Source organism: Balearica regulorum, chromosome 7, assembly GCF_011004875.1.
Source record: "Balearica regulorum gibbericeps isolate bBalReg1 chromosome 7, bBalReg1.pri, whole genome shotgun sequence".
Lineage (NCBI taxonomy): Eukaryota > Metazoa > Chordata > Aves > Gruiformes > Gruidae > Balearica > Balearica regulorum.
Genome location: NC_046190.1, coordinates 20319991 through 20330220, shown reverse-complemented (window position 1 = coordinate 20330220; position 10230 = coordinate 20319991). Strand labels below are relative to the sequence as shown.

Here is a 10230-nt window from a genome sequence, read left to right as displayed (position 1 = left end):
ACCCCAATTACTCTGAACTCTCAAATGTCAAAGTGCCGAGCACTTTCAAAATAACTTAATTTAGACATTTATAGCACTTAGACACTGCTAGTTTCTTATCTAACCTAATTATGGGTTGTACAGGAAATTGCAAAGCATCCCAATTAATGTTATTTTTTATAGTGATACATAGAAGTGGCCTTTGCCATTTGCCGTCATCATGTGCACTGTGATTTACTAATTTTGGCTTTTGAGTTAGTTCCCTGACAGGATAAAGCTCTTCTATCCTCTCGTTGCTCTTTGAGAGCAAGCAAGGAGGTAGTGGAGGTAGAAATGAGCATAGCTATGTTTGCCTGAGGGATTTGAAGGGCACATGTTCCCGTGAAAACACAGTGCCATTGCAAGGCCAGGACTGTTTAAGGTGTAGAGGTGCCATATAGAATAATAATGGCTGGCTGTCACTCTTGTTGATCCTCTCTGATCTGAATACTTAGGCCAATATTCTCCACTTACTTGTCTCCCACAGGATTAGTGCAGGGGAATGAGATTTGTAAAGCTACTTAACTGGCTGCCTGAAAAATCCCTTCACAGACAGTGCTGAGCAGTTTCCCTTCTAGTTCCTACACACAGCAGGCAAAATCAGAGGTACTTCATGAGTCCTTGTCTGCTTTTATGATAAGGGGAGGAGATATGTCCATTTACCATGTTTGAAAGTGATAACTGTTGCCCATCTTCATGGTTTTTTTGCCCTGTGTATTTTATGTGATGTCCTGGTTCTGTGCTGATGTTCTGTTTGTCTACTGGGGAAAAAAGGCAAGAAGATATAGTCTATATACTAGGAAACATTTTGAATGAGTAGGGCTGTGGGGAAATGGATGGTGAGAAGAGTATGGAACCTTATCACTGTAAGTTTCTAAGAAGAGGTTAGATCGATCTCTACCAAGTCAAGTCAGGCTGAATTGGTCCAACCTTGAGATCAAATAATGGACTAGCTGATGTCTCAAAGTCTGTCCCATCTCCATTTTCTCTCTTTTTTTGTGTGTGTGTTATTTCTCTCAGGGGAAAAAAAAAAAAAAAAAAAAAAAAAAAAAACAAAAAAACCCCACCAAAACCTCAGAGTCTTCTATTGACGTGCAGTCTTTTGATCTACTTACCTCCCAACCAAGGTAGTAAAATGTAGTCAAACCAGGTGGTAGAAGAAAGCATGCCAAATGAGTTTTTCACATTAGTGCAGGAAACTGAGAAGATCAATTGTTATGCAGTGGAATTTAGGAATTTTATTTTACCCTGGCAGGTTAGACTGAAGCTAAAAAAGACCTTTCACTCTGATGTCCCTCACCAGAGGTATTTTGGAGAAGCCCTCAAAAAGCAGAATTTGACCTACAAATCAAACATCAAATGAGACTTCATCTGGTCTGAGTCCTGCTATGCCAGCAGAACCTGGCCAAACCCTGGCAAAGGACACAAGTTGATTGAACTTCTTAATGAAGAGAACCCCACAATTATGTTACAGTTATTCTAAAACAAATAATTTGCTTGTAATTACAGAGATAATGACATTCTGACCACACCTACCAATTAGAAAGTTGTAATAAAGAGTAATAAACCACCTTTTCCTTGGGCTGCAGAGTCAACCCACACACAGCCTGTGACGCTAATATGATTTACTCCTATTTGCTGATGGAGGATTCTGGTAATAAAATTTAATGTGGAGGAACAAGGTGCATTTAACAAAAGCTGTAAACATCTCTAATTCTATTTAAAGCTATAGGGTGCAGTACATTAACATTTAACAATCTCATACTAAATTGGTGTGAAGATATAACAGAGATGTATTTGTTAAAATTTCAGCACTAGACCATGTTTTACCAATGACAAGAGAAGGAGTGACCAAAATAGTATGACTCAGCAAACTCTAACTGCTGCTTAATAAGGTATTAAGAGTCTTCATGGCAGCTCCTGTCATAAAAGAACAGTGGACCACATTCAGCTCTGTTGCTGTTCTGCTGAAGCCGGAAGGAGTTAGGCTAGACATTAATTCAGCCTTGTGTTTCCTGCTGGAACAAGTGAAATACAACTTATTCTGCATTTCTCCCACTAATTTTCTCCCACATTATGGAGAAGAAAATTTCACTGAGTGTAGTCTTTCAAGTGAGTTGCTTTGATACTTCAAGATGTACAATTCATTGCAAAGTAAAGGATGATGTTTTTCTTTCTCCAATGATACAATCTGATGTTATTAAATCTGGGTGGACACTGCATAAGAAAAGGCACAGGCAATGTCTGTTCAGGAGGATGGCTGTTCTCCTAAGTATTTCTGGCCTTCTTTCACTTAACTGGTTTGTTGCCTTTCAGGATTCTGCTGTCATCTGAAGTTGGTCACAAATGGAAAACATTTTAAAATAATCATGGAATTTTCTGCAGAATGAAAAAAAAATCAATTCCCACCTACGGGGATTGTCTAAATGCTGAGTATGACATAAACACGTATCCTTGAATAAGTAATAAATCCTACACAGACTGAAAGAACTTCTCACTAAAAAAGGTTATTTATTTAGCTCAATTAACTATTATCTGGGGAATTAGATATCAAACATAAACAAGGATATATAGAGTATTAATACACAAAGAATGGTATTCATGAAAATACTGGGCATAAACATACAGTAGAGGATTTTTCTGAACAGTGGGCACATTGGCCAGTTCTATGTAAAAGGAATGTTTATATACCAAACTTTCTAAAAAGTTTTCACAACTAAGGGGTCAACTCATTAATGTGTTAGGGTTTTATTTTTAATTCCAAAGGAATCACTAATAAGTTCTATACTTTTCTAAGGCCTTCGTTATAGCTGTCTGCATGAGATGTCCTCTCTGAATTGTCAGAACCATGAATGTTTGATCACTCTTTAGCATAATTTCTTTTTGGTCAACGAGTTGATTGCTGTTGTTGTTGAAAGTTCATCACCCGATCAGAGAACAAGGAAAGACACCATGCCCTTTTGGTGGGTGATTAAACTCCTGGGATAATGGAAGGGTGAAACAAACGTTTTCTTGACAGTTCACAAATGCAGACATTAAAAATGCAAATAATTACCAGCAAACCTATTGATAAAAGCTGGCCTTAGTTTGGAAAGAACTGTTCTGATGAGGGTCTAGAGTTGGAAATAGTACTGTACATAATGGCCAGCCTGACAAGCTTTTCTTAAATTCTTTTTTTTTTTTATGCAAGAGATTTTTATCTAACATGGAAGCAAGTGACTGCATTTTACATTTACACATCCTGGCTATACAGTAACGGATTATGTATGCTGTCTAATCTCTACCCCCATTTAAGAAAGTTAAAAAGCAGTTTATACGGACTCGCTTATTCTGGTGAAACCCTGCAAAAGGGTGCGCTCTCCTTTTGTCGTGTGTCCCCATCCCTGCTTTGTCACCCCTGCCCTCCTCCCCTGTGCTCCCATGCAGTAACAGGGATAAGGGCATGAGTATTCCTATGGTGGTTCCCAGCTGTGCTCTGAGCCCTGGTGAGAAGTTGCTGTATCACTAAAAAACCTGACCTGTAAAGGAGGAAGCAACTTGGATCACCTTGATTAGGATTTCAGAACGCAAGGCTTGCAAGTGCTACTCTGAAATCCACACTAAATACTGCTGAATGGGTGCCCTGTCAAGGGCCTCCCTCTCAGACCCGGAGAGGACCTGGCACATGCCAAGTATCAGATCTCCAGGGCCTATGGTGAACTAAAGAGCCCATGCTTTTACGTCTCCATTAACTTTGCAGTTACTCAAGGGTTAAAGCTTCCCAAGGGCTGAAAGACATTTAGCACCCAACTCTCCCTGACCTTTGGTGGAATTTGGGCATTGGAGATTTAGGAGCTTGAAAACACCAGTCCAGCTATCTTTCATGACTGAAATGCCCAGCATGAACAGCCCATTTTCCATGAATGCGTATCAAAGGAAAAGGAAGAATTCCTTCCTGGTTATCAAGAGATGAAGAAAGAGGAAGAGTATTTTGTGCTCTCACAGTAGGCTCAGTTCCCTATCTCTGGAGCCCTGATCTTTGCAAAGAAATTACTCCAAAGTAAGTGAGCAGGACGTTAATGGAGCCTGCCCCATATTAAAGTAGAAGCTGTGCGAGTTTTTCCTCTAGATCAGCAGCTCAGTAATGTAGGCCACAGGAGGAAACTTTTGCAGGTTTGGGAGCACCAACCTAGACCAAGGTCAAAAGCAGTCCTGGTTCTGTCGAAGTCTTTTACTCATTATCAACTTTTTTCCTATTCCCAATCAGAATTAAAAAAGGATCAAATCCTGGAAAATGCTCCCAAGCTATAAATGTTCTTGGAGATTTAACTACGAATGTTTCTTTTGGATTATTCTGAAATGTTTGATTTCAAGCATGTAAGAACTTCACTGAAAGTAACTAAGATTTTAAAGGCAATGTCATTTAGAAAGGGAATTTGAAAATACAGAAACCAAACCTTTTTTATAATTATTTCTGGAGGGGGGAAAAAATTAGAAAAAAAGAAATTTTAGCTTTTCCTTTGCTGTAGAAAAAAGTCTCAGCTTTACTGAGTTAATATTTTTCTGATGGGAAAAATAGCATTAAATTGACAGATTTCCTGGTCAGTGGCCTTTGTCTTCAGAAGCAGGCTGATGTGCATGGGTCCTGCCACTAGTCCTTCTGAGGCTTGTTAGGATGTTGATGTTTGCAGCTGGACTTGTCATATTAGCATCAACGAAGGAATAATGTTTAGTATTGAAAATGCCCCAGGTGGAACTTCAGCCCATTTAAAACAGAGGGGTCGAACACTACAAAGGGTGTCTCTGGGATGTTGCTTGTAGACCAGCTGCTTTTTCCATGATTACTTTCAACTACATTTTGTTTAAAAGTCTCATAGAAAAATAGAAGTGCATGAATGGAAATAAAAAAATAAGGACATTTGTATGATTTTTATAAATAAACAGCACAGCAAGAATTAAATAGAACACAGACAAAGGACATTTATACAGGCATGAACTATTACAGCTTGTTCTCCTCAAAGAGTATCTGTGCATAGACTGTCGTACTGGGAATGCCTTTGGCTTCCTGAATCGGCTTCATAAGTTCAAGTTCAGCATATGTTAAGTTCTCCTCTGCGATTTTTGGCTAGGAAACAGAACCAACAAATTACAGTTATAATGTCATTACCACTGAAAGTAAAAGATGCCTTAAATATTCTATAGAATGGGCTATATTTCTGCTCTCACACATGTTAATTCTACTATGCTGTTAATCAGTTTAGTCTGCAGTAGAGTTAGTTCACAGAAGTTGAAATAAAAATAATATTAAAAATAAGAAACAAGAAATAGTAGGATTTTCAGGTTCATTTCCAATTTCTCCTTGTTTCTTGAACACTGAACATTTTAATTTGACAATTCAAATATTGCAAATTGAAAGATATGTGTTAACAAAATGTTCAGCCTCTTTAATCCTAAATTTTCCAATTTAATTTTAGTTATTGCAGATTTCACAATTTAAAATATATATATGCCAGATTCACTTCCCAGCTGTAAACCTTGGACCAGTTACATCTAATCACAGCCACTCAAAGTACCTTTCATTAAGTTTCTTAACAGAACAAGAAAAACATGTTAAAAATATGTAGAAGGCAGCAGAAATGGATAGAATTGATTTACTGTGATTCCAATGGGATTTCACCACTCTTGCCATTGTATAGATGAGTTCAGAACAAAGAACAAAGGCCATACCACCAAAGCTGTCTGATGTATTACAGTGGTTGAGTTTTAGACTTAAAACTATAAAACTTAGCTAAGAGAGACATTATCAAGAAAATTTACTGAACAAATTTCACACAGGTGACAGAAGAGCTGCCTGCTGCTGTCAGGGACTTCATCCAGACTCAGAGTGGTGGCTTAGAGGAGCAAAGTCTTGTCTTGTGGTCCTTTGTGTGTGTTGGCTCATCAGCTCGAAGTGGGCTATTCCTATCAAATTCACCTCAGAAAGTGTGGCAACAAACAAAAGAGTTGCTGTGGAATTGTACGTGGGGCCCTAGTACTTGAAATGGATTTTGATTTGTCTGTAGAGGATTAAAGTCTGTGCTCCCTGAAGCAGATAGAAGTGCTAAGGCCCTGTGCAAGTGAAGAACTGGAGAATTTGTTCTTTTATCTTCTTGGGTACTGTGTGCTACCTGAATGTAACTGGTGTCCTCAAGTCTAAGCCTAAAAAGGGCAATTAAAGCAAAAAAAGTTTCAGCCATGCAAATTTTTGCAGTAACAAGGAAAGGTTACATCTCTGAGACCAAGAAAGTCTTTGCCAGTTGTAAACTGAAAAATGACTCAAAGTTCATAAACCAAGATTTTCCATACAGTACTTAAATGTTATCATGAAGAAATTGACTATATTTTCTAATGCCAAGTTTCCTTTATGTTTTATTTACTGCTATTTATTTCTTTCTGATTTAACATAAATGATTCCTGTTTCCTTGAAATGTGTTTGAATAATTATTATATTGTCTTCTGGCTAAAAAGATAATCATCTAATATCCTCTGAAATCAGTCCCTGTGCTCCCCTGCTTCCTGTCTTTTGCACTGCTCTGGCATTCTCTCATTTTGCCTTGACAGTTGCACACACTCTGCATTTCAGATTGTTTCCCTCTGGGTGGATCAGTTTACACTTTTACAGCATTAATTTAATCTTATTTCTTCTCTGCAGATCTGATCCTGAAATACTTTGTGCAGCTGCTGCTGCAAGTGGTGGCATTGAAGTCAGATCTGTGCATGTGAGTAAAGACCATTTCCAGGGCTAACTGTCTGCAGGACTGTAATCTTTGCATTTGACTATTCACATCGTCTTCCCTCGTTCCCCCTCTTGCATGGGTAGTCCTACTTAGTCTCAGCTCAACCGTTCTGATAATTAATTTTTATATTCCCCTCTTCTTTCTAGCCTGAGAGTATTGGCCTCAGTTTCTAGGCATTTAAGTTGTTTTTGCCTTTTATGATATGCCAAAGATTCCTTTTGAGATTTCAAAACTATATGTGCCCAGGAGTTAGTAGAGAGGCTAAATACAGCATTTAAGTAGAGGTTGGACATCACAATCATAGAAAGGTTTGAGTTGGAAGGCACCTCAAAGATCATCTAGTTCCAACCACCCGCCATGGGCAGGGACACCCTCCAATAGACTAGGCTGTCCAAAGCCTCATCCAGCCTAGCCTTAAACACTTCCAGGGATGGGGCCTCCACAGCTTCTCTGGGCAACTGTTCCAGTGCTTCACCATCCTCACAGGGGATTTCTTCCTCATGTCTAATCTAAATCTCCCCTCCTTCAGTTTAAAGCCATTACCCCTTGTCCTATCACTACATGCCCTTGTGAACAGTCCCTCTCCAGCTTTCATGTAGGCCCCTTTAGATACTGGAAGGTGCTATAAGGTCTCCCTGGAGCCTTCTCTTCTCCAAGCTGAACAACCCCAACTCTCTCAGCCTGTCCTCACAGGAGAGGTGCTCCAGCCCTCTATTCATCTTCGTGTCATCCTCTGGACTCACTTCAACAGCTCCATGTCTTTCTTGTACTGGGGACCCCAGAGGTGGACACAGTACTCCAGGTGGGGTCTCACAAGAGTAGACTAGAGGAGCAGAATCACCTCCCTCGACCTGCTGGTCACACCTCTTTTGATGCAGCCCAGGACACGGTTGGCTTTCTGGGCTGCAAGTGCACATGGCTAGGTCATGTTGAGCTTCTCATCCACCAACACCCCCAAGTTCTTCTCCTCAGGGCTCTCAATCTATTCTCTGCCCAGCCTGTATTTGTGCTTGGGATTGCCCTGACCTGTCTGCAGGACCATACACTTGGCCTTGTTGAACTTCATGTGATTTGCATGGGCCCACTTCTCAAGCCTGTCAAGGTCCCTCTCGATGGCATCCCTTCCGTCCAGTGTGTTGACCACACCACACAGCTTGGTGTCCTCAGCAAACTTGCTGAGGGTGCACTCAGTCACACTGTCCATGTCTCCAACAAAGATGTTAAACAATCCTGGTCCCTAAGGAACGCCACTTGTTACTGAGCTCCATTTGGACATTGAGCCATCGACCACAACTCTTTGAGTGAACCATTCCTTACCCACGGAGTGGTCCATCCGTAAAATCCATATCTTTCCAATTTAGAGACAAGGATGTCATGCAGGACAGCGTCAAATGCTTTGCACAAGTCCACAATAACACAGCAAATGTTGAAGATTTTATTCTCAGTGTATAATTGCACATCTAGTCTCCATTTGAAGGTATTGGGAGTTTTGCTGCCAACTTCAGTGGGTGTCACCTCAGACCCTCAACATAGAATGGTATCTTGCATGTGAAAAGTGTCCCAAAAATGAATCTGATAAAACTTTACAAACATGCTGTTTGTCACTGCCAGAATAAAACTCTACATTTTCTAAGACTGACCCACTGCATCTTTTGAAGTAGAAATATTTTCATTGTTCTGTAGAAATTGGTTGCTCAGGGCAACTGTATGTGCTTTCCCCTTTGCTGTTTAATTGTATTTCATGTTATGTTTCCATTTAGAAAATGCCGCATGTCCTAAAATAGCCACCCCAACGCCCAGCTCATGTAAATTTTAGAACTAAGATTTATGAAATCATATTGTCCAGGTGTTTTATTGTATTATCTCAAAATTGCATTGTTTTCTAGTGTAGATTATCTCTTTATTCTTACTTTATTCTATTATGCTTGGATATGAAAAATAACACTAGATTCCCCAAAACAGGTCATTGGGCAGTAGTGGCTGATGTGTTGCTTTCATACATTTTTATGATGTTCCTATAGTAAACATAATTTAATAAAGCCAAAACACACTAAATAAATAATTGCATCTAGAAAAGCAATAAAACCAAATAAAATTAGTACTTTCATAAGTGGAAAAGGTACTTCAATTACTGCTACAAGCAACAGCACACCATAAAATGTGTAGAATAATTTCCCTTATGCATATTTCTAGTATGTAATAATTTGATTGAAAATATGAGGAAACACACAGGAGGTTCAAAATTGTGAAGGGTATACAGTTTTCAGCAAAGGATGCGTAATAACAGTGCATGGAAGCCAACACTACTTTAAAGTATCTATGGTAGCCAGGGTTTTATTCCATACACTCTTCTGTACTTCATTTATCAACCACATGTTTAATTTAATTTTGCTGGTTTGTTTGTCCAAAACCAATTTTTTTTTTTTTAACAGGCAGGAAAAGAAAACTAATTCTACAATTTCATCTCTCATTTGGATTGGATAGAGTTTTGGCAGTGTAAACCTGGAATTCTGCCACCAACTCCTTTTTGGAACAATAGCATGACTTTAATAACTGATGTTATAGGTGGGACTGATACTAGGGTGGAAGAGGAAGAGACAGTGAATGACTGGCCATTCACCTCTGTCTTTCTGTCCTGGCTCTTCGCTTAGGAGGTCATTGGGATTTCTGTGGCTACAATATCCTTTCCTGAAAATTACATCATTGTTCTAAAATAATATTGAAATGATTTCTTCAGATAGAATTCTGTTCCAAAGTGACATTTCTAGATACAATATTTATCTTGCATGTCTGTTTTCTTGCCTTGGGATCACTCACTTTGCAGAAATATAAATTAGAAAGAGTCATCATTTTCCAGTGTATCTACTGGCAAATGCAAAATGATTCCTTTTCCAGATTTCTTCCAGTTTAATTTTAGTTTATTCCAGTCACAGGGCTTCCCATGGGCAACTATTCGAAAGAGTTCACTTATAGGAACATTTTTATCAATAAACATTCTGCAAAGTCTATCATGTCAATATTTAAAAGAAACTGAAGTATGTGATACATAGTTCTGTTTTTATTGGGTTTGTCGAGTATATAAATGTGCTAGAAATTACCTAGAAAGGTGGGGTTTTTAATGAAAATTACTCTGATTTTAATTTCATAATCACCAGGAATGTCAATTTTGCTCTTCCTAGGCTTAGATGGTTTGTTTCTTGGCAGGTTGTTTACTGTGAGCACTGTCAGATTGAAAGTTCTTGAAGTCTTAACTGAGACCACTTTTATCCAAATTCGTAATTAGGTATGAAGAAAACAAACTAATAACAATCTCATAAATTTACCTTGTCTGGAAAAACAACTCATGCCAGCTTGTACTTATGGGTTGTTGCAATCTCACCGTTCAATGACCACACCAGTTATCATGAAGATGACAAAATGAATGTGAATTTCTATTTTAAAAAATAATAATAATTGC

At 38.8% G+C, this 10230-nt stretch overlaps 1 protein-coding gene across 2 annotated transcripts in view; it reads right to left on the bottom strand.

Annotated features, from left to right (window-relative positions):
- Positions 1 to 1119: 1119 nt before the first annotated feature.
- Positions 1120 to 10230, bottom strand: part of VSTM4 (V-set and transmembrane domain containing 4) — a 40086-nt gene continuing 30975 nt past the window's right edge. The window contains exon 8 of one of the 2 annotated variants that reach the window (XM_075758352.1): positions 1120 to 2397. In XM_075758352.1, coding sequence (XP_075614467.1) covers positions 2386 to 2397 — 12 coding nt within the window. In that variant the 3' untranslated portion in view covers positions 1120 to 2385. Of the gene's footprint in view, positions 2398 to 2509; positions 5123 to 10230 lie in introns of those variants that run through there. The other variant, XM_075758351.1, reaches the window with a different exon arrangement.